The following is a 25,254-nucleotide window of genomic DNA, read 5'->3' as shown; positions in this document are numbered from 1 at the left end:
ACTGCGCACGCGCGCGGCCCCTGCGCCTGCGCGCGGGGGAACGTGATGCCGCCGTGAAGCTGCTGCCCTTAGTTTGCCCTTTGCCCTGAGTTTGAATCAGATGTCCCAGGGCAAGGGCAGGGGATGGCGCGAGGAACACATGGGGAGGGGAGGGCAGGGCAGGGCAGGGCAGGGCAAGGGAGATGATGGGGGGGGGAAGGGTCAGGAGCACACATACAAGTGGAATGCACACAGTGTGTGTGCAACCGTGGTAGCTCTGCTGATTGTATTGCCAGACTCCCTCTTCGATGTGTTTCTGAAAGCCCCAGCTGCTGGGGGGTGGGCGGCGCTGGGTGAGAATCTCAGCTTTCTTTCTTTTTTTTTTTTTTTAAAGTACCTGTCCAGCTCCCCAGGTTGAAGAGAAAATTTTGCAGACACATCCTACCTGCACCTGGAAGAGTCGGAAACCAAATGAAATGAAGGTAACACCATCGTTTTTCAACAAATCTCAAGTTTTTAAGCCACTCTCATGATCTGTTGAGGTCTGACTCGAGATTTTTGAAAGTTTGGGGTTGGCACTATGGCGTGCAGGAACTGGACTGTTACCCGCACACTGGGCACCCCACCTTTACTCCCATCCGTAAGGCTCAAGGCATGACCCAGGTAAGGCACCCCCACCCTTTCCCAGTCTGAAGGGTTGGGGGAAAGACACCTACTCTTATCCAGTTCACACCTTAGGGTTCAGAGTCACCCATTCCCAGTCCATAGGGCTCCAGGTGTAACCTGGTTAATTTAAGTAGCTGCCTTTTCCCAATTCGTAGGGCTCCGGGCATAATCATCTGCGGCTTGTGGGATCTTTTATCAGTGAAAGAGCCTTACACAGTAATATTCTTATTACTATTTATTAACAATTACCAACGTAGAGTACACATGCTAAGCATACAATGGTCACTGCTCCCAATAAGGCAGATAACTTCTCCTTGTGGCCAATCAGGATTAGATCATCTGGGGACTCCAGCTTCTGCAGAGGATGGTTGGCTGAGTATTGAGGTCTGGCAGTTCTGAGCTTGGGCTGTGTCCTGGAGTTAGTTTCCAAAGAACTTCCTTTTGGAGCTCAGTTTAATATAGTTAAAACTTGGATCCTGATAGCTATACCTTAACCAATTATTTTAAAAACTAAAGTACTACAAAACATCAATCCTAGCCCATTACAAAACAGTTCTTTAGCAATCTACCCACCACCTTAGTTGATTTAAATATTACAATAAATGTTATTAGTTATGCTATAGACAGAAACAAGAACCAGACAAAAATCATTCAGATAAATAGAGAAGTGGGTACCATAAAGACCAAATAATAAAGTATAGATTTTACAACCACAACTGTTGACAAGTGATTCCTTGCCAGACAGAATGATATCAAACTAAGTTTTCTTCAAACATCTTAACATCTGTTTCTTTATCTGGTGGTGGCAGGTATTAAGGACAGGAATGCCTTCTTAACAGCCCAATATAACATTGTTTGATGTAATTTAGATGGGGAGTGAGAATGTGACTACCTGCAACTTAGCGCATGGCTGCTGTCTCTCCTAATGTGGCTGCTGATGTTCAGTCAAAGAACAAGGCCTCAGATCTTACAGGACTCAAGTAGGAGGGCAAGGAAGCAACTCCAGTGGAGGGTGTGGGTGGATGGAGCAACTCAGAGAGTGTGGATGGATAAAATAGGAGATGAGGGAGCATGATGTGGGATGGGGACATAGATCTGCAAGGGATGTGGGATGACGGAGAAGAATATAAATATGTGGATACACTTTAGAATTCTGATCTGGGTTTCCACTACTAGAACGAGAAAAATCTAGTGGATTCTAGTGAATCTGGTAACTGAAGAAAAACTGTCAAACAAAAACAGTATATCATGAGCTCCCAATCGGAACAGGAATCCAAGGTGCCTTACCTGCTGTGTGCCATAAAAAGAAAAACAGGATTACTGTTTGTGTTCATGGAGCATCTGCACGTGGTGCACTGCCATTTTTGGGCATGTGAGACAAGCACCAAGTGGTAGACTGCATTGTTATGCAGGTCTGGGATGACGAGCAGTGGCTTCAGAACTTCCGAATGTGCAAAGCCACTTGCATGGAACTCTGTGTGGAGCTCACCCCTGCCCTGCGATGCAAAGACACTCGAATGAGAGCTATCCTCAGTGGAGAAGTACGTGGCGATCGCCGTGTGGAAGCTCACCACTCCAGACTGCTACCGGTTGGTCGCTAATCAGTTTGGAGTGGGGAAATCCACCATTGGAGCTGTGTTATCAGCAGCAATGTGTTTAGAATACTGACAGCAACAGCGGAGAGGAGTGCAGGATCCATCCTTTCAGATAGATATGGTGGGCGCTCAGGAAATGGGGGCCTGTTGAAAAATTACGTGAAACGCAGTCGGGAACGAAATGAATGATGGGACAGAAATCAATGCATCATTGGACATTGAGCCCGCATCCATGATGCACTGTGATCCTCTCCACCTTCCTACAACTCCTAGTAGCACAAGATGGTGAGATGCACAGTGGGATAGCTGCTCACAGTGCATTGCTCTCATTGTCGATTTTGAAGCACCAAGTGTGGATGCATTTTGGCGACACAATGAGTGATGTGTGGACGGGCGCAATATCACAGTGCTTTTTGATCACCGATGTAACTTGCATGGACAACACTTTCTAGTGTAGACAAGGCCTCAGTTCGAACCTAAGTGCATGGTGGAACAGATTGTTTAGCTAAGTAGTTTGAATGCTCCTTTAGAATATGTGCTAAATAACACCTCTGCAATCATAGGACAAAAAAGAGGGGGCGGGGCTAGTGGGTTACAGATTGTTGCAATAAACCATATATCCACACTGGATTAAATTTCACATCTTTGTAGGCGAAGAAATGCCAAAGAAACCCACCACAGTAGCATATAATTTCCAAAAAGGGAATCACGCAAAACTCCACAGTGGATTTATGGTTTATTACAACAGTCTGTAACACACTAACCCCCTCTTTTTGTCCTATGACTGCAGAGGTGTTAATAGGCTATGTTAGTTTACAATATGTGCTAACTATTTATGCTAAACAATCTGTTCCACCTTGCATTTTGCTGTGACTCTGGGAATTCCTTTCCCAGAGCTGAAGAGAAGAGCTCTGTATGGCTCAAAAGCTTGTCAGGCTCACCAACAGAAGTTGGTCCAATAAAAGATACTATCTCAAACACCTTGTCTTTGTAATATCCTTGAACCGACATGTCTACAACTATACCGCATACAAGAATTATCAGACATATAAATGACTCTTCCCCAACATATTGAATTCAATGTGGCTTTTTTAAAGGCTTCACCAATCTATTAGAATTCTTTGAGGGTGTCAACATGCATGTGGACAAGGGTGATCCAGTGGATGTAGTGCACTTGTACTTTCAGATAACCTTTCACGAGGTCCCTCACTAAAGGCTCTTAAGCAAAGTAGGCAGTCATGGGGTAAGAGGAAAGGTCCTCTCTTGGATCAGCAACTGGTTAAAAGATAGCAAACAAAGGGTAGGAATAAATTATCAGTTTTCACAGTGGAGAGAGATAAATAGCAGGGTCCCCGAAGGACCTGTACTGGCACCAATGCTGTTCAACATAGTCATAAATGACTGGAGAAAGGGGTAAACAGTGAGGTGGCAAAGTTTGCAGAGAATACAAAATTACCCAAAATAGTTAAATCCAAATCTGACAGTAAAGACTTACAAAGGGATCTCACAAAACTGGGTGACAGCAACAAAATGGCAGATTAAATTCAGTGTTGATAAATGCAAAATAATCCATATTGAAAACTATAATCCCAACTACACATATAAAATGATGGGATCTAAATTAGCTGTTACCACTCACGAAAGAGATCGAGTCGTCCTGGATAGTTCTCTGAAAGCATCTGCTCCATGTGCAAAAAAACTAACAGAATGTTCGAAACCGTTAGGAAAGGGAGAGATAGTAAGAGAGAAAATATCATAACGCCACTATAGATGTTGGGATTCCCTCCAAGATCTTTTCCATTCAGTTTATCCAGAACCGCTTGTCCAGTTCTCTGGGAGAACACTTCATTCAGTTCTCTGAGATCCAAAAAAACTGAGTTCAACTCCAGATTTCATCACTCAGGTATTCTTTATTTGACATACAACAAAGCTATTCTGAGTTGATCAGGGTCAAGCAAAGGGCATGGGTATAGGGTGTAAGACACATCCAAAGTTACACAGAATACCTCTTCCTGTATATACAGTTATACATTACATTGCATCACATGTTTTCAGATTGGCTTGATTGCTTTGCAGGAACCGATCCCTGTGCACCATGCTCTGTCAATGTGCTGGTCAGGTAGTAGAACCTGATCTTTATATTCCATGTTTATCTTGTCTATTGTCCCTAGCAGCATGGTGTTCCTGCTTCTTTTAGTTGGCTTGGACATTCTGTCTTTTTAGCCTACTGACCTATTTACTTATCTTATTTAACACAAATGTTCTCTTTTTCAATCCAATGATTTTTCACGTCCCTAATTCTATTCTCCAAGAAATGAGGCCTCCCTCCATGTGTTAGTTACTCACGTCAGGCCAGGCCTCAGCTACATATGAATCCATGGTAGGTCCACATCTTGAATACTGCCTGCAGTTCTGGTAAAGAAAGATGGCATCTCAAAAAAGATATACAGTACCTCAGTTACAAACACATTGGGAATGGAGGTTGTTCATAACTCTGAAATGTTTGTAATTCTGAACAAAACTTTATGGTTGTTCTTTCAAAAGTTTATAACTGAACATTGACTTAATTCAGCTTTGAAACTTTACCATGCAGAAGAAAAATGCTGCTTTTAACCAGCTTAATTTAAATGAAACAAGCACAGAAACAGTTTCCTTACCTTGTCAAAACTTTTTTTAAACTTTCCCTTTATTTGTTTAGTAGTTTTGTGATGTGGATAGTGATCCTCTGGCAATACGCTCAGATTATTAAACGGTCACAACCAGGGCATGGGCAGTCCAACCTGGTGGGCAGAATGGGAGTCAGGCCAGGTCAGATACCAGGAGTTCAGAGTCCAAGACAGGGTAAAGGGCTACCAGAAGATCAGAGTCAGGCAGTAGGTGCAGGTAGTACAAAGGGAGCAATCCTAAGCAGTGGAAATCCATTTACATGAACAACTTCCTGTTCCTGTGCGTTATTTAAATACAAGCAGGGAACCAATCAGGACTCAGGATTCACATGCTCTGTGGGAGTTCAGCTTCTAGTTTTGGCAACTCTTAGCAGGTCACTGGGTAGCAGGTTGGAACATGCTGGCTCCTGAGCGCTCTGTAGACCAGGGTTTAAGACCTGTGGTCTCTGACATCAATCTTTCCCCAAGCGGTGCCCTCAGGGCAAGGTGGGGCCAGGGTTTTTGGGGTGATTCCTATGAAATGCTTCTATGAATGCAGGGACACATACATTTTCTGCCAGTTCCCAGATGTGCTTATTGGCACCATACCCCTCCTAGTCCATAAAATACCAGAGCCCAGCCTGCCATATTTACATTTAGAGTCCAGGATGTCGTGAACCACATACTCCTCGTGGCCCAGTACTTACACAGGTAGAGGAGGTGGCTGGGTCCTGTGATGGAAAGGGTTTTCTGTGTAGGGTTTCAAAAGCAATACATGAAACACTCGGTGAATCTTCAGAGGGGAGTAGTGCTGAGGGGCTGCAGGGCACTGGCTGGCTGTGCAGGACCAGAGGATTGGTGATGTCATGGCGCTGTGATGTGACGCCATGGGGCTCTGACGGTGTGATTGGTGATGTCATGGGGCTGTGACGCGCTACTACCGCAGTGACTTGGGGCAAGAGGTGATGTCATGGTGTTGTAATGTGATGAGAATGTCACATGTCACTGCTGTCACACAGTGACTTGACGCATGACATGATGTCATGGCGCTGTGACGCGCTGCTTTCGCACAGTGAGTTGGTGCGAGGGGTGATGCCATGCAGCAGTGATGCGCTGCTGTCATTGCATAGTGACTTGGTGCGAGAGGTGATGTCATGGCGCTGTGATGTGATGTCATGGGGCTGTCATTGCATAGTGACTTGGTGCAAGAGGTGATGTCATGGCGCAGTGATGTGATGTCATAGGGCTGTGATGCGCTGCTGTCATTGCATAGTGACTTGGTGCAAGAGGTGATGTCATGGCGCAGTGATGTGATGTCATGGGGCTGTGATACGCTGCTGTCGCACGGTGACTTGGTGCGAGGGGTGATGTCATGACGCTGTGATGTCATGGGGCTGTGACGCGATGCCGTCGCTCGGTGAGTTGGTGCGAGAGGCGATGCCCGCTGCTCCCTCAGCGCACGGAGTCCCGCCCCCTGAGCCCGCGAGCTCCAGCTCTCAAAGCCCCGCAGGCGGGGGCGGCTGCTAGATGCGGGGCGTGAACCTTCACGCACCCCGTAGCCGGGCGAGGACCTCGGTCAGCCCCGCTGATTGGTTCGGAGGGGGCTGGCTGGCGCAGGCGCACCGGAGCCAGCCGCCGGAGGAAAGGGGGTCGGCGGCGCTTTCGCTCTTAAAGTGCGAGCGGAAGAGACCGGCGGCTGCTGTGGGTGCAAAATGGTGAGTGCGGCCACCTGAGTAGGCGGCGTCCGCCCGGTGCTGGGCACAGCAGCCGCCGCCGGGTGTAGAGGGAGGGAGGCGGCGCGCTGCTGGAATCCTCCCCTCAGGTCCGCGCCACGGCGCCTGCCGCTCTCCCCCTTCTCCCGGCGGTGCAGGGAGCCCTCGCCTCGCCTGTGGAAGGGGTTGGGCGAGGGAGCGCTGGCCGGAGAACCCTCACTACGCCCCGCTCCATCCCCTCAGGTGGCAGACCCCAGCCCGCGAGCCCGAGGCGGCTGGCTGAGGGGAGGGGGCGCGCGTATTCGAAGCCTCCCCTTCCCCCCCCCCCGGGCCCGCCCTGCGCAGAGCCGCGCGCTAGCTGCGGGCCGTTGGCCGGGACCCCGCGTGTAACAGAACTCCGGCGGTCCCGCGCCTGAGCCGGTTGGGAACGTAACCGGCGGTGACCGGAGCTGCGTGGGCACCCGCCTGACGGGAACGGCCCTTCGCAGCCCTGCCTGGAGCCGTGGCCATGGCTTCGCTCGCACCGACTGCGCACGGCACGGGGTCGGGTGCTGCTGGGAGGGTTGTGTGGATGCGTGCTGCCCGGCTGTGTGTGTGTGTGGGTGGGTGTGGCTGGTTGTGTTGGGGGCCTCACATTGACGTGGGCAGGTGTGAGTGCTGCAGTGAGGGGCTAGGTGTGTTTTCGGGTTATGGTGAGCGCGCATTGTGTTGTGCTGGCAGAGTTGTGTGGATATGGGAGTGTGGTGAATGGGGGGAGGGGGTGTTATTGTGTGTGCTGGGTTTTGGAGGACTGTGGCATCTGGGCCAAGTAATCCACCATCTGTGCAGCCTCCCTCCTATACCCAATGACATGTTATGCAAATTGGCTGTAGAGTAAGGGTGGTGATTGGTTGCGTTCTCTCTGGTATCACAGTGGTCTAGGATAAATAGCATAGATAAATGCCTTGCTGTCATATGGGTGTAATGTATAAAGTCAGAATGGCTGAGAGCTTACAAATTGGACAGTAAGAGATTGCAAATCCCAGTGATGATCGGACCTAGTGATATTCAGAACAAAAAGAACTCTGAACCAGGCTTGTAGCTGCTTCTGTTTCATGCTGACTCAACAGATGTTCCCGACTTCAGAGTGACCATCCTGGGATCTTATTGTATAGATGGAGCAAAAATTGAAATGGAAAAATGAAACCAAAAGGGCAGGATCTGAAAGGGACAGAAAAAGCTGGATCCTAGAGGTGTGGTCTCTAGAGTCACTGCTAATGTATCACTGTTTTTCACACCCTTCCCTTTGAGTTTGCTACTTTGTAGTAACTTCTTTGTTAGGTCAGGTGGAGGTGTGAAAGGGGAGAAACTGTTCTAAAATGATACTGTGGAAACAAGATTTTAAAGTAAACTAGTCATGATCTTTCTCAGGAAACACAAGCTGCATCCTTTTTTCTTGAAGTAGAGTTCAGAAAGGTCACAATGAGAAGTTCTTCTATCTCTACTGTAATTGAAGGTAAAAGTTTCAGTTGAAACAGGCATTTCTCAGCTTCTTGCTTGTACTTGGTGTACTGCTAGAAAGTGACCATTTATGGCTCTAACCGTGTGTGTGTTTATGGAGAGGAGAGATGTGAAAATACAGTGTGACTAACTCTTAACAGGTTTCCATCCTGCCTTCCTACAGACATTGCAAGCTGAAGAAATTTCTGTGTAAACAAAGTTTGAAAAAATGAGAGTTCTGTGACACTTTAAAGACTAACAAATTTAATATTTGCAGGCATAAGCTTTCGAGAGACTTCAGTGATCAGTTGGGAGGAGGGCAATGGGCTAAGCTATCAGCTTTCTGGAAATTTTAAAATGTGGTTCTAGCCTGAAAAGTAACAGGGTAAAAAAAAAAAAAAAAAATCTTACTCAGCAGATTTGTTCTCTGTGTAATGTCATAGATCTGCTGACTTTAGTGAAAGCATAATATTTGTTTACCTCTGGTGCTGGAGAGCCCGCATAGCCAAGGGGGAGTTAATTGGATTATGTTCCTCATGTATCACAAACACAATTGTTTGTTTTAATTCTAATCACAGGGGCCAAGGCTAATTTGAGCTGCCTGTGGGACCCCAATGGGTTGCACAAGTGGTTTGGTCTGCAGTATTTCGTTTACTATTGCTGTTGGCGAAGAAAAGAACCAAGATGGACTCTCATCCCAAATTGAGTTTGCAGAACTGGCAGTTGAAAGAAATGTTGTCTTACTTTCCAACTGAAAACAGTTGATGTGAAATGTAATTTAGAAACAATACACATGGATCAGAATGCCATATTTAATCACTTTTAGAGTAGAATCACACTGCAGCAGCAGCAGAAGTAGATGTTAATACTAGCATATGACTGAGGAGGATCCAAAAAAGAGTCTGGGGAAACAAGCACATAGCCATCATCCTCATCCTTGCAGCAGCCAGGAGCCTGAGAAATGGTAGAGTAGTATAGTGCCATCGCAGCAGACTCTTAAGTGGAGGAAGAGATCTCCTTTCCAGCAGCCATAGGGAGCAAATCAAGACATCTTTCCAGATGAAGATTGAGTCCAAGATGCAGGGTGTAAAAACAGCTGGAGAATGTGTGGGATGAGGTTTGTCCTTGCCCCTTTTTTAGTGAGGAAACCCTGTTACCTTCAATATAGGCCTCTAGCAAGGTGTCTGGTAAACTGCTTAAGCCCTGAGTTTAAAGATTAAATTTGTTCTGATCACTAAATTAGTGATAACTTCTTTTATCAAACAAGTCATTTAGTGGCTGCGTTTGATCATTTTAGAATTAGATTTTAATGAAGCTATCCCAGCAGAAAATGTCTTGCATGTCTAAGTAGTTGCAGGGAAACACTGGGGGTGGGGAGACTTCCTCTTCCTACTTAATTCTTGACCGAGTCCTCTTTTTTGGAGGAGGCTATCTGTAAACTAAGTGAACTAGGACTTTGGTATAGTTGCATAATTTATTCCTTTAAAACTTGCTCCTCAGAACTTGATTTATGTATGGATTTTGTTAGCCCTGACTTCTCAGGAGTGAGAGTATAAAGAAACTCTCATGTGTATGGGGGCTCCAGTAACATAATTGAGCTAAAGATGGTAAATTAATTTTTCTTCTTTTAGTGGTGTTCTGATATGCTTGGTATTCAGTCAAAGTCTCCTATGGTGACTGAACATTTGCTGAGAAGTGGAGCTGCTGACCATTACAAGGCATTTGAGGCAGTATATGCATAAAGAATGGTGTAGGAAATGGAAAGTGGTGTGGTGCGATTACAAATTGTATGTAAAATGGGTTGTAACTTACAGGGCTTGCTGTGAAAGAACTGATGGCTTTCTTTCCTACCTTTAACAGGGTAATTTTTCCTAATGTTTCATTTTAGACTTCAATAAATCTAAGTTTAAAAAAAAAAAAAAGTGACTTGTAAATATAATAGTAGGGAGAAACATGAACACTTTCATTTAATGTAGTTTGTTAAACACTTTGCATGTAGGCAAAATTTGAAGGTTGAGTTCTGCTTTCATTCCTAGCGCAACAGGGCCCTGATTGCGGTCTCTAGATGCTATTGAAATATTAACAGCTCTTACTGCTTTAAATCCTCACAGTGCTGTACAGGCATTAGTGTATTAAACATGTATTTAATAGACTCTCTTTCAGAACTAAACTTCAAAATCAGTTGCATATCTGATTCATTATTTTAACCTGTAAATTGCAGAAATAGGATTGCTTGGTAAGGTAGAAGTATAGAAATTTATTTTCTGACTTCAGGAATCAGAAGTAAATACGTAAAGACATTAGGTTCACATTTTTCTGTTATTTAACTTTCCTTTTTTGGCCTTGTAAGAAAAGATAACAAGACAAGATTTGTTTCTTGTGTGCTAAAAGTCCATTTTTCACTGTGTTTAATGCTTGTCTTTTTGTACATCTGAATGTTGTGCATGTTCTGAATCTTCAATTAAGTTCATTTAGTTATATAATTTTCGGAGGATGGTGGTGGTTTTTTTCGTTAATAGAAGTCTTTTTTTCTGTAGAGTGAATCACTGGTGGTTTGTGATGTTGCTGAAGATCTGGTGGAAAAGCTGAGACAATTCCGCTTTCGCAAAGAAACCAACAATGCTGCCATTATAAGTAAGCTAAAATCATTGCCAACAAAAGTTACAAATTTTACAGAAAAATCTCTTTAATCATTTTTAGCTGCTGCAGCAAAATGGCATGGACTGTGCTTCTATTATGCCACTAACTCCAGTATTTTCCCACTCCCTCATAACAATAGAAAACTATTTTATGGTATGGAACTAAAGCTTTCAGAATAAAAGCTGTCTCACTTGCTGTAATAGAAATACTTATGTGCTTAAACACTGCTTAAAGTGGAAAAAGTCTACCACTGGCTGCAAGAAGGTGGAGAAAAAGCCAAAACTTGACCCTGTTAAGTTGAGTATGTTTGACATTCTTAAAGTAGACTATTTTGAAACTGCTAGTTTTGTAACAAAGTCAGGGGGAGGGCCTGTCTGCATTGAAGTTATTAGCAAAACTCCCATTGACTTCAGTGGGGCCAGAATTTCACCCAGAATGTCATTGATCATTGTGAGAAGGGGGTGAAAGAGAAGAGGAGGGAATGAAAGTACAAGATAATGCAGTAGGTGGGTAAATAAAAAGTTGATGGTTGCATACATGTACTTCTAGAAAAGTTACCATTTTAGCCTTTAATTTAAAAAAAAAAAAAAAAAAAAAAGGGGGTGGGGGGAAATGGTGGAGACAGAACCCCTATAGATGTACAGTTCACCTATGTTATGTTTTTATTATAGTGAAGATTGATAAGGATAAGCAGCTGGTGGTACTGGATGAGGAGCATGAGGTTTGTTAAATGAATTGTAAATAATAATATTTTCAGCTTGCCCTGTATTGCCTCTGATGCATTGCCTTGGTGTCGAATTGTTCTCAAACTGTTAATTTCATTTGGGTCATGAGCCTTCTTCAAATGCATGGTCACTCTGCATGTGAAGCACAACACACTATTAATAACTGAGTTGTACAGTAGCAATTGAGTGCTAATTAGCCAAACAAACTAGTATAAGCTTTTAAAATATTAAATTCTATTTGACTAAAAATTATGCAAAAAGCATCTTTCTATTTGGTGGCTCTGTGGAAGAATTCTTGCTGAATTTTTTGCTGAACTGCACTCTGGACTATACATTGACCTGCCAGCAGTTAGCGGTTAGGTGTCTCTTAATCCTCTGCAGACTGGGAATAATAACTTTAGCTCAATGTGTAGCGTTGACACACACAGGAGCAACATGGAAATTTTATGCAATGATTTGATAACTTTTATTTCGCTTCTAGAATGTCAAAAATATAGTATTTGAAGAGGAGAATATTGGTCACTAAGAATAATTAGACTTGTTCACTAGCCCAGGAACTGGAGACAGAGCTAGATTTCAGAATCAGTTTGTATTGCTGGCTGTATCAAATCTTACACACTCCTGTTCAGTAGCCAAGTTTTGAAATAACTGATGAGTGCCAATATATCTAAGACTAGAGTGGAGCCACAAAATATCAGTTTCCTAAACTGATAAGGACAAAAATAGGGATTTTTTCATATTAACACTAAATCTTATACAAAATTACTAAAGAAGTTTAGCAACCAGTTAACATTTGAATCTCCCTGTGGCTGTTCCCATAGTACTTTTCTCAGTTAAATTGTAGATATGTAATTGTAAATTGTAGCAGTGTCTCTTACCCCCATTACCTTTGTACTGTAGCCTGTATAGTGTGTAGGTCTGAGTTCACCTATTTAAAGACTGCTTGTATTTAATATTACTAGGGCATTTCCCCTGATGAACTAAAAGATGAGCTACCCGAGAGACAACCTCGATATCCTTTTTCTAATGTGGCTAGCATTATATTTTGTTCATTAAAGAAAATTATATCTAACATACACTGGAAGTTGAATTTTCAATTGATGTTTATTTCAAACAAGTGTTCGCCTATAGTGGAAATTCTCCCTATGCTAATTCACAAATTGATTAATTTTCATGATGTATCCTGTAGTCACATCCCATTTCTTAGCAAAGACTTGTACAATGATCTAGTGACGTCTCTACTTCTAAGACGTGTTTACTTTCATACTGTTTTGAATGGCTCTCAGTCTGTTCTTTTGCAGGGACATTCAGGACATTAATACAACAGAAGGCTTTAAATCCAACACTTTACTATCCTTTAGCTGAAGAACCTATAGCTAAAGCACATGAAAACCATCCACTATTTGATGTGCAAAAAGCTACCAACATCTAGTTTGCAAGGAGCAGCAAAAATTCTCTTTTTAGAAAAAGAAATCTGAAGAAATTAGGAAGTTTTAGCTCAATCAGATTTTTTAAACATTGCAGAGAGAAATCCCTGGGAAAGGACTTCATAGTGACAAGGATAATATCGAGGGCTAAAATTTATTTTGCAAAATATTCATACAAACACCTATCCCAGAATGGGGTTTGTTACTGAAAAGCAGGGTGAATCCTCCAATGGTTCAAATTCAAATCGGAAGTACAAGGAGAGAAACAGAGATGGGAGCAAGATGAAACTGTACTGAAACAGATAAATGGAAGCATCTTTTATAACAGATGGCAAAGGGGGACTTATTTTTCCCTATATCAAGTTGAGCTAATGAATATAAGGATTATGTTCTAAGATCAAGGAGTTTGTTCCCTTAACCTCAGAAAAACATTCATTGTGTATAGTTACAAGTATCAGCATGATGATGGACGAGTTTCTTATCCATTGTGCTTCATCTTCTCCAGTCCAGTTGGTGAGTGAACATTGTGAATAGTAATTGCTATGTCCTATAAATGTGGAAATTCTTATATCTAAGAAACAAAAGTGCCTAATACTCAAGATCCATGATTTTCACACTTAAGGTCATATCTCTCCATGTGCCCCCTGTGCACCAACTCTGGCATCAAGGGGCTGCAAAGTCAAGTAATGGCTCTCTGACAAACTTCTTTGGAGGGGGAGACCTTGGCATGCACAGAGCCACGCTACCCTCTACAGGAAGAGTGTCAAATATTCCTGTGTCCCAGCTGCCAGAGCAGCTGTTTCAGCTGGGGTTTACATTAGAGCAGCTCTCAGACTGCCATAGCCTGTATCAGGGACCAAGTGGCCACGGAGAATTGGAGGAGAAAAGCCAGCTCAGCACCTCCATTTCATTATGAGCTCTATTCGTACCCAGGGATGAATTGGCCCCTTGAGATTGGTCTGCATGTTCTGAATTGTAATGAGGTGACTTTCTGGGATTATTAAATTACATTATGATTCTCTAGAGAGAGTACATTATTTTACCTTTCATTACTCTGCTTGCTAGAGTAGCCAGGTGTGGTAAGAGTTTAGCAATAAAAGTCCACATCGTTTTTGTGTTCTCAGTAGTTAATTTCTGTAGCAATTATAATCCAAACCTGTGGTGTATTAGACAGGTTCTAAGAGCTTGACTAGCGGTAAGATGCTTCATGGGAGTCCTTCCAATAATTACAGAAATGAAGTCTAGGTATCTGATTATTTTTTTCCTAGAAGTTCCCTCCATTTTCAGTGTTCGATTAAAACTTTTGCAAATAGTCAGGACATAGAAGATGGCTTGCTCAATGAAATAAAGCTGGCAATATTTTTTTGTCCAGTTTGTATTTTTCTTTGTCTTGCCCTGAAAGTTACTGTACAAGATTAGCGGCTAGACTCAGATAAATGCATTCTCTATATAAGACTGCATTTGTGTTTGAGGAAGAAATGGGAATCTTTTAGAAACAGCAGTAAAAGTAACTTGCTTTTTGGTAGATCAATGCTCTTGTAGAATATAAGATAGCGGGAAGAGGTGGTGGGTTTAGCCTCTGCTTTGTTGGTTGTGCAGTTTGAATTATGATACAAAGAAATTTGATCTAGTTATCTTGCACTCTTGAGTACAATTTTAAGTAGAACTACAGACATCTTGATGTGGCCATCAATCCAGCTCACTTACGCATCACTTCAGTGTAGTCTTGACAAGTACTAAGCATCAAAGTAAAACTAAAGAGGATACTGTGTATAAAGAAAGAATTGGATCATTCTGCTGATTGGAAACTTCCTGCATACAAACTGGATTTTAAAAAAATCTTGTGTTAACGGATTGTAGTCAAACTGTCAAACCACAGCTTTGCTTTCCTTCCCTACAATACAGGATGCAAGCCTGAACAACAGATGATGTATGCTGGGAGCAAGAATAAGCTTGTACAGACAGCTGAACTCACTAAGGTATAATTTAATATCTAGCTGACCAGTTGCAAGAATCTTTCACAAAAAGCAGAATATCAGTGTACATACTGTTTTGTCTTGCTAATCTATCTCGTGTACATAACACAACAGGATCATTGTTTTTGCAAGTTTTAAATTGTATTCAGCAGGTGTCTATCTTGCAGGAAGCATAAAGAAAGAGGGGAGTATGCATGGAGATTTATGGATTCTTTAGGGGACAGGGAGAAGCAAATTGTGTTAACTGGTATTTAAAATACCTTCCAACAGGTAGGGACACTTTGTAGATAATGCTCCACAAGCATTGATAAGTCAGGAGGATAAAATAGGACTGATGCACATTGGCTGGGCTATATCTCTTCTGTAGATATAGTACTGTAGCTTTCAGCTTTTTGTGTCTGGAAGTGGAACAAATGAGAAGGCAGAAGTGGGAGACATACTGGTCAACTGGACACAAGTGTTATATTATAGATAATAGGCATATCTTTTTGGATAGCGCTTTTTTATCAATAACATCAAAGTGCTTCATGCTATTTATTCTCACAATATCCCTGTCAGATAGAAAAGCATTATTATTCCCAGTGACTTGCCCAAGATCACGCATGGTGGAGCAGGGGATCAAACCTGTGTTTCCTATATCCGTGCCCTAACCTCTGGACCATCCTTCCTAGATTCTGGGGGGGGGTCTGACACTATTGATATGAGTATGCCTCAAACTTTAAAACACCATTAACTAGTCTAAACAAGGCAGAAACTTGTTTTCAGCTAATAATAATCATAGAACTTAGACTAGCTGATCTCATAAGGCTTTTTTATATCCCTGCCAAAGCAGGACTCCTTATTGTACAGTTATTTGTCTTGTCCAGTCTAAGTGTGTCAAGCAGTGGGACTTCCATCACTTGGGAGAAACTATTCCACATGCTAACAATCTCAGATTTTTTTTCCTGATAGTCTACATTTTTCCTTTCTGATTTCATCCCATTACTTGTGTACCTGCTTGTCATGCATCTACACTGAGCATTTGTAATAGGTTCTAAGTACTTACTAAAAAAATTCCTCCTTTTTATGTTTTACATCTTTCATATTCTTAGATTTTAAGACTAAAAGAGACCATTGCAGTCATCTAATCTGATTTGCTATATAGCTCAGGCCATTGACCTTCACCCAGTAATTCCTGCAGTAAGCCCTGTAATTCATGGCTGAACTAGGATGTTTTTTATTCTTTGAATAAAGACTTCAAAAGACTAGAACCTCCATCCGTAGTAAGATGTTGCCATGGCTAATTACCCTCACTTATAAATGTGCATCTTATTTGCAGTTTTGATTTTTCTAGCAGCAGCTTCTACCCATTTGCTCTTCTTATGCCTTTCTCTGCTAGATTAAAGAGCCCTGCAGTATTGGATTTATGTAGGTTCTTATAGACCATGATCAAGTCACCTCTTAATTGTCTCTTTTGATGAGAGATAAATTGAGCTCCTTAAGCCTTTCATTATAAAGAGTGTTTTCCAGATGCTCATACCTAGCTTGTAGCTCTTATTTTAACTCTCTCCAGTTCTTGAACCATTTTTTGGGAAGTGGAGACCAATGGATCGAGACATGGTATTCCATTAGTCGTCTGTCGGCGTTCTATACCACCTTCCTTCTTGCTATTCCCTGCAGACATCTAAAGATTGCATTAGCCTTTTAGCCACAGCATTCCACTGGTTACTCATTTGGTTACTGACAATGTAGCCTAAGTCTTTTTATTTAAAAAAAAAAAAAAAAAAAAAAAAAGCCACTGCTTTTGGTCCCTGTCAAAGGGAGTGCCTGCCCTGTAGTGCCCCCTTCTGGCCAAGTGTGGCTGTATTGCACCTTTCCTTAGTTACTGTCTACATGGGTCCTTAAACTCCACATAGGCTTTTCTTTTCCAGTAGTACCCTGGTTTATTATCATAAATTGTTCCAATCAAAATATACATTAAATCCAAATTTCATCCCTCTCCAGCCCTGTCTGGCTGGAGTTCTCTTATTCCCCTGATGTTTTCTTGCTGCTACAGCCCCCAGTTTGCCTCCTTGAAGCTGTTGTAAGTCAGGCCAGTTGTAGCACCTCAGCCAGCTTCTCCTACACCTGGCCCTTCCCCAATTTGTCCTTTCATCTTCAGGCTAGAAGGTTCAGCAGCCAGACCTTCCCCTGTTGGTGACTCTCTTCTTCTGGGAAAGAGACAGACTATATAAAGGCTTCTTCCAGGGTGGATTGATTCAAATCAAGGTGATTTAAATCAAGAAAATAATTGATATAAATCAAGTTTCCCACTGATACTTCTTCACGTATTTCTTAAACGATGGGGCAAATCTGATCACTAAAACATGTTAATTTACAACTCCATATAGCATTTTACAACATTTAGGAGGGTATACTTTGTGTAATTTTTTAGATTACTTTATTTTTATTAATTTAGGAAATAGTACATGATATTCGTTACCTGTGTCAAGCTGCAGGCGCAGCAGCAGTAGATTAGGAATGATAGAGAACTAAATCACACACACAAACACAATAGCACTTATATTTTATTAAACTAAATCTTAAATGTTACATAAATGTTTCACATTTGCAATTGCAGCAGTCTCCTGAGTTGCCGGCTGATGGCTGTTCTTAAACTTTTTTTATTTTTAATTTTCAAATTTTATTAACTCTAACAGACAAGTCATCACAACACTAAACGTATGCAGTCCTTAAAACTTCTACAACTAACTCATCTTCCCCACTCCCACTGTCATTTTTATTCATAGACAAACAGAAATACAAGTTTTCCTGCTTTTTCAACTGCCAGTCAGTTTCTTAGCTTTGAGTGAATAATACCAAACAATGAAAATATTCTCTGTGCCTTTTAAGACAGTGTCTTAACTAACTTCTTTGCATTGCTTGGCCCAGCTCCACCACCACATAAGCACAGAACAACAACAGTCCTATCCAGCCTGTGTCTGTCTTTTCACATGTGACTTTAGTCTGCTCAGAAACTGAAAGCCCAGAACTTTCAAGAAGCAAGAGCTGGTAGTTAGGCTGGACAGACTAGAGCCATTAGTTCATTTTTATGAGACACTAAGTGTAGGTTAGCATGTTTTGTGATGAGATTTAATTGTAACTGTTATTTTTTTTAAAACAAAAGTAATTTAGTATTTTTATTGATTTTAAAAAACAAAAACAGATTTTTTTTTATTGATTTGTATCCACGCTGGCTTCTTCCCAGAGCTTGTCCTGATTCTCTGGGAGAGAAGGGAGTCTTGCACTATCCACAATATAACGCTTCTAGGCCCAGGCTCTTAACCCAGACTACTGTTTCTAAGTCTTAACTGTTCCCCTGGGACTATCTTCCCCTCTGCCTTCCCTTTGTTTTCTAAAATCTCTCTGGAGTTAGAGAGACACCCCAGAATAAGTGTTGACTGACCAGTAGTCCTTACTACCATTAAAGGGACAGTCACCTGTTACAATCCTCCATCCTTTAAGCGTTATCTACCATTTGGCTATATTAAAATACATGGTGTTTAATTGTGCCCAACTTTCCATGAGCTCCATATCACTCTGTATAAGTGACTTCCCCATTTACCCTATCATACATAAAATAAATGATTAACATTGGGTTGAGAACCCATCCCTGCCAGACCCCACTAGAAATCATCCTTAATTCCATTGGTTTTAGATTTAAAAGACTTATGAATTATTTACCAATTTCGCTCTTTTAAATCTTAATTCTGGTTTTCCTCCAGAGTGTCCCTTTAAACATGCATTAAACTCTTACAAGTCTGAGGAGGAGGAACTGTACAGCTGTGCCAGTCTATAGTGAACCATTCATAGTCATCACCTGAAGCATGAAACACCTTTGTCTTTTCTAACAATGGTAGAATGGGTCTTGCCAACTTTATTGCCCATGTCAGTATTTCTAGGCCAACTGAAGAAGCACTCTCTGGATACAGATAGTTGGTTCTGACACAGTTGGGTCAGAAATAGACTCTAAAATGTCCACCTGGACACCTGCAGTACAACTGAAAGTTAATGTTGAAACTGACACTAGTAATTATCTTGCAGTCGTCTTCCATTAGTATACAGTATGTCTTTTCTTCCTAATAATTCTAACTTGATTCTCCACAACTTAACTTCATCTTGCTTATATTGGCTAAAAGAATGTTCTCAATGTTCTGTGGACATGTTATTGATGCAAGATTTGTATTGACTTAGCAATTCACTTTCCTAAAATGATGGTAACTCATTTGAGTGATGCCAAAGGACTCCAACCAGAGTGGAGTAGTGTAGAATTCATCTATTCTGTGCCAGCATCAAAATCAAGAGTTACTTTCCTGCTAGGTGTGTACTGAGTAGGGATGATGTACTCTTTTCTGTCTCATTTGCTGTATCAAGGCCTTACTGAAGACTCTTCTGCAAATCTTAAGATTTGTATGTATTTAATACTTTGGTATAGTTATGAGTACCAACACGATACCTTTAAGTACCAGATGAGCAAAATATTATGGTGATATTTTGAGGGTTCTGCCTGTTTACGAGTTGTTAATGATCTTGGGCTGAAAAAACTTCAGGCTCCACAGTTATTTCATCCCAAAATATGGTTATGGTACTGGAAACAGCTTCACATACTTTACTGTAGTAAATATATAGCATCTCTGAGCTCTGACTGACAAGGTCACTACAAAATCACTTAAAAATATTGTCTGCTGAGGTTATATCCTTATCATATATAACATAGCATCTTAAAAGAGAACTACAAATGAAGGTAGCAAGTCCGAGAAACAATAATTATGTCTCTCGGTAACTTGACCAAATTGTAACACACATTTCCATTCAGGGTCTTACATTTTATGCCTGACGCAATTCTAAGCTATTAACCTGACTTGTGGAAAATGTGCAAACACAGAATGCTCTCATGATGATTCCTAGTGTACTTTTAAAAAATAGTCACAATACACTAATTCATTTTATCAATGGAAATGTTCGTATAATGTGTTCTTTTCTTCCAGGTACTAGAATGTAAATATTTAACCTGATACAATTTTGTTTAGGTATTTGAAATAAGAAATACAGAAGACCTAACTGAAGAATGGCTGCGTGAGAAACTGGGCTACTTCCATTAAAAGAACATCTGTATTAAATATTTATATACCACCCTGACAATACTGGAACCAGAGACGAATACTTATGCCTAAAAATGCACTGTATTTACAGTGGTTTCCTGCAGTATATTTCTTGTACAAAGTTTGGGCAAGGAGGGGAAGGTTAGTTTTCTTGAAGTAAAACTTTGCAAAGTGATTCCTTGTGTATAACTATAAAAGGGAATACTTCTCTGCAGGGATTCTCTTTTTGCACTCTTGTGACTAATATTTCTATAATTACTACAGTTCAATACAGAAACTGTAACTGTTTACAAACGTTATTTGGAAGCTGACACTAACTTTTCCTGAGCTGCAAATGCGTCCTTTTGACAGATACTGTATACTAGCAGTTTATATGTGAAAATAGCATATTGCCACTTGTTAAATTTGAGACTTTGACTTTTAATGGCTTTGAATTTCTCAAATTAAAGTCTATGGAAGTATTAATATTAAACTGAAACCAAGTATTTATATGACAAAAATAGTTTAAGTCCTAAAAAGAATTTTTCTCAAGTTTTCAGGACTGATAACTCTCTGTAATTTTAATGAATATCTCATTTGATTGTGAGTCAGTCTAATTTCAGGGCAAAATTCTATGAGAACTAGTCAGTCATAAAATAGTTTTATAGAAACTACATTATAACTTTTAAGGGCTTAATTACAATATTGATTACATCCATTCTGGATTTTTAGATGTAAGATTCAATATTACATTAACTTCTTCACTCACATTACCTATTGTCATACAAACACCTATTAATACTGTGTGCCTTTAATTTGTTAGCTTTAAAAGGACTAAAGAATTTACATTATTTACTCCAAATTTGGTTTAAAAAAAGCTTAACTTTGTTGAACAGTCCAAGTAACATGTTTTCTAATGCATAGTGGTGCAATTAAACACTTTATTTAAAAACAAACAAAAAAACCCTCAACTTAAAATGTCAGGCATCTGCTCCCATTACTAAAGACCTGGGAGTGCAGGAGTTCAAAGCTCTTAAGATATCATGAGTGATTTAGAACAGTCTGGTTTTTTTTATTGTTGAGAAACCTTGGCCACATGTAGATCTTGTACCTTTTTTAATGAAAGAAGATATCCTAGCTTAATTGCTATTCAGTCAACATTACATTCCAGTTAAGACTTCTGCACATAAGTAACCTCATTCAATCTTTAAATTCCAGTTCTTTGGTAAAACAGCAAAAGTTCTAATATGAAAATAGTACTTTTTATAATATAGCTAAAAACTAACCTTTTAAAGGGGTCTGTTTTGTATAAAAGTAGAATAGTAGTTTTGAGTGGTGATATCCTATTCAGCCCATGCAGTGGCAAAAAGGTACTCCTGTGACAGCATCTCAGTTATGGCTCACATACGTGAGTGTTTGTCATGCTACTGAATAAGTGACTTTTCATGAGCAGCTTCCAATCATGAACAGCTGCAGCTTAACGTACAGTTGCCCTAATAATGTGTGGTTTTGGTGGAGAGGAGTAGTGAATTAATCAGTGGTTAAATTGGGAGGCCAGTATTTCATTCTGTGAAACTTTTGCTGGAAGAATGCATATGTTTGCTTGCAAACGCATGCTGTATAAGAGTATTAACATGTTTAAGACGACCATATGGATCATGCAGTGCTCTTCAATGGCAGCAATTCATGTTTAGCTTGATTTATTCCTCCTTCATACACACATTACTCAGCTATAAGGGGGCTTTTCAATGTGTACAGGTTATAATGTGATTGAGCGACTGTTAGTTCAATGTAGGAAAAGTGACTTTAACTGGAGGAAATAAGATCCTTGTGTTGATGTATTGAACTGGAACAACATGATTTCCTCATTTCCCTGAACAGAACATGTATTGATTATAAAAATGTTCCTTTGTCTTTCTCATGAAGCAATTTCTTTAGTGGCAGACTTGTGTAAATAAGGCTTTGGTCTTTAAATTGGCATCACTTTAAAAAGCAGATTCTAAAAAAAATCCAACTTGAAGATCTTGCTTCACTTGTATTGGACTAACTGTAAGATATTGTGATAGCAAAACTTAGTAGGGCTGAAAGAAGCTGCCAGTTGTGCTGTGTGTCCATGCCATTCTTTAATATTCAGCCTAGCTTGTGGTGGGAAAACTGGATTTGTAAACCTCTAACCCAGACCTGTGTGCTTTGTATGCTATATTGGACTGGCAATAGCCACTTTACCACTTGCACAGGGTTTAGCAGGAAGAATGTTCATAATGGGTGGGGAAAACTTGCCCCACCAGGTTCTTAGGATGTCTTTTTATATTAAAATGTGGGGTTTCTGCACTAAACTTGTAATTGTAATTACAAATTAAGTCACGCTGAGAGTCATCTGGGGTGTCACCAGTTCCCCACAGTCTCTTCTTGCCTTGATACCAACAGCACTTCCTCCTATTCAGTTCTTCCCATTCCCTTCTTCAGCACTTAACCATTCCACCCACCCCATTCAGATCTCTCGTGTTCCTGCTGTCCCATCGTCTAACTTCCCTCCATTTGCACCCTGTACCCTAGAGTCTTCCCTTTGTGCTGCTCCTTAAGAACCTCCTTTGCCTACCTCACAGTCGTGTGGACTTGACTGCTCTGAAGACTGATGTGATGGGTAGGGCCTACACAGGCAATGAATTTTTAAAAGCCTTGGTGGGCCTGGCAGCAGTGTTGCTCTGTACAGTTGTGGGGGTAGGGTACTGTCTGTCCCCTTTCTTCTCAGCTCCATGGTGAAAGGAAGGGAAGTAACTGCAGCTACTTGAAGACTGTGGGAGTCCTTGTGGAGAACAGCTGCTGTTTTAGGGCTAGTCTACATTTTGTACAATATCTTGACATACTGTCTCCTGCTGCTCATTGTCCAGTTTTCAGGGTCCCAGGACTGGCTCTGAGTTGTGGCAGTGTGCAGAACTATAGTAACACTTGAAGTGAAGGTATAACTGACCCCGTTCAGATCTATACTGTGGATGTGAGATTTGTAATGCTGTCATATCACTAACTGCCCAGTCTTGTTAGAATTGCCTCTTTCTTTACCACTACCTATTAAGATTATCAGGAGGCACATACATCAGTGTTCAAAAAGCCAGTATATTCTAATTTAGGCATAATTAAAACTAATAATGATGATCAATCTGATGTAACCAAACTTTTCTATTGTTTCTAGATCTCGAAAGAGAACTCAAAACATGGGGCAGAGGAGTGCTTTAATTATCATAACACTTGTTAAGAGCCTTTGTAGCTAAAAGTCTGTTAGTCAGCGTTTTCCATTAGAAACTCCTATTCTTCAGGAGTCAATACCTCAGCCATAAAAATGTTCCCTGGCCAGAAACTTGACTTAACGGTCTCCAGCAGGTGGAGTTTTTCTGCCACACTTAATTTGGTTGTTTTATATTTCAAATAGGTTGTTGCGGAGGGCTGGAGGGGATATCTCTTATCTTTTGTGTGAGAAAATAGCCAAATTGACTAAAGCATGAGAGTTCTTGCATGTTTTCAGTTCATGAGATGGACTGGTGCTGTTGGATATTTTCATGAAAAAGTTAAATGCAATATGTGGTGGTTTAAAAGTATTTCTAGTGCTGTGTATGCCTCCTTTGATAGATCAGAATGTCAATAACACTGGGACCTATACCTTTCCAATGTATTGTATAAAACTTTCTTGTATGCTCCCACTGAGATCACACTTGTATCTTAAAAAAAAAAATAATTATAAAATGACTTTTAGTCCAGAAGTTACATTAAACAAACACTAAGGGTCTGACTTAAATGTGCAAAAACAAGGGAATTCTGATTTTAAAAAAAATCACTTCATGATTTCTCAGTTGCGCTTCTGAATGTAAGCATGTATCAAAACGTGGTCACACTGCAGTAGTGAGGTGTAATGGGATGGGAGTAAGTACTCCAGTGGAAGATCTCCACTTTTCTTTGCTTTTATTCCATTGGGCCAGACCCACAATGTTACTTTTGTGTGCTGATCATGTATGCCAAGGCAAGCTGCCAGAGCCGCAGATGGTAAAAGATGTTCAAGGAGGCTTGAAATATTGATGGTCAATCTTATTAATCTAACCATTCCATGTAACTGTTAATGTCAATAACTGGCACAACTTCCATATGCTATTTAGTCTCTGCTAGTTCACACTGCATGTTTATTTTTTAAACCAAATATTTTGCTAAGCATGGTGCTTGTACTGGTTTAAATAAAATATGAATACACAAATCACTGTTCTGTTTCTTGTTTTAGCTACCTACTGGGCAAGGTCTAATAAACATGTGGCCCACATGCAAACTACCCACAAAAGGCCTTTATTCTACTCTCTCGTGAGCAGGCCCACCTGGGGAGAGAGAGAGCTAGTGGATCTGGTGTGTGGGAAGGGAACAAGTGCCATGGCATGATTCTTTCCCTCAATCTTGATCCCGCAGGTGGACTGTGGTAATTTGGTTCTGCCGGTTGGAACTCATGAGGAGGGCTCTCCCTCTTAACCCTGTGAGGCTTCATCCTCCATAAAATAGGGCTAACCTTGTCACGCTCATGAACATGGTCACAGCTGAGGGAAGCAAATGGAGTCCTGATTCTCCATTGCCTTGCTCCTTGGGTGGCTGTAAAAATAAGATCCCATCAGAATGATAGCACTCGTTCTAGCTGTGCAAAGGGAGTATGATTACACGGTCACGAATGGGGCTTAGCATGAATTATACTTGTGGGTGTGGGATTTCAGGGTAGCAGTCATTGGACCCGTTCTAAAGGAGCCATGCTACCATGGACAGGGTCAATGAGGTTCATTGCTGTGGTTCCCTAAACCTGCCTCTGCTCCCAGCTAAATTATTCAGAGGAAACTATGCTATAAAAGTTAGCTAGTACTTCGATAAACTAGGGATATGTATCCTCAGCTTATGTGGGCATAGCTTATATTGCTCAGGTGTGAATAAGCCACCCTCCCAAGTGACAGAAGTTACACCGACCTAAGCACCGGTGTGGACAGCACATGTTGGTGAGAGAAGCTTTCCTGCCAACATAGCTACAGCTTCTCGCAGGGGCTGGAGTAATTAAGTTGACAGGAGAGCTCTCTCCGCTCAGTTTAGAACATCTGCAGTAGCAGCACTACAGCAATGTAGCTGCGCTGCTCTGAGCTGTGTCGTGCAGCCATAGCTTAACTTCCCCCATCCTTGCCTATCTCTTCCTTTGATCTAGCTCCATTATAGATTAATTCTGCTTCCCTGGTCCTCACAGCACTGTCCCTGCTCTCTGCCAGGGAAGACCCAGATGACTTGTACATCCTTTCTCAATTAC

At 41.2% G+C, this 25,254-nt stretch overlaps 1 protein-coding gene across 3 annotated transcripts; it reads left to right on the top strand.

Moving 5' to 3' along the window:
* The first annotated feature begins 424 nt into the window (after positions 1-424).
* Positions 425-23,681, top strand: GMFB (glia maturation factor beta). 3 transcript variants are annotated; one of them, XM_067554798.1, is made up of 7 exons: positions 425-461; positions 10,614-10,710; positions 11,388-11,437; positions 12,404-12,455; positions 13,301-13,381; positions 14,774-14,847; positions 19,893-23,681. In XM_067554798.1, the coding sequence occupies exons 1-7, from the start codon at positions 456-458 to the stop codon at positions 19,962-19,964; spliced, it is 432 nt and encodes a 143-aa protein (XP_067410899.1). In that variant the 5' UTR covers positions 425-455; the 3' UTR covers positions 19,965-23,681. The 3 variants fall into 3 exon arrangements, with proteins under 3 accessions (XP_067410899.1, XP_067410900.1, XP_067410898.1); XM_067554799.1 differs by lacking the exon at positions 425-461 and adding an exon at positions 6,307-6,600; XM_067554797.1 differs by lacking the exon at positions 425-461 and adding an exon at positions 7,727-7,829.
* Positions 23,682-25,254: the final 1,573 nt, after the last annotated feature.

The sequence above is a fragment of the Emydura macquarii genome, unplaced genomic scaffold (assembly GCF_026122565.2).
Source record: "Emydura macquarii macquarii isolate MOO-44397 ecotype Brisbane River unplaced genomic scaffold, CSIRO-AGI_Emac_v2 contig_1551, whole genome shotgun sequence".
Taxonomy (NCBI): Eukaryota; Metazoa; Chordata; order Testudines; family Chelidae; genus Emydura; species Emydura macquarii.
This window is presented reverse-complemented; position numbering and strand designations above follow the sequence as displayed.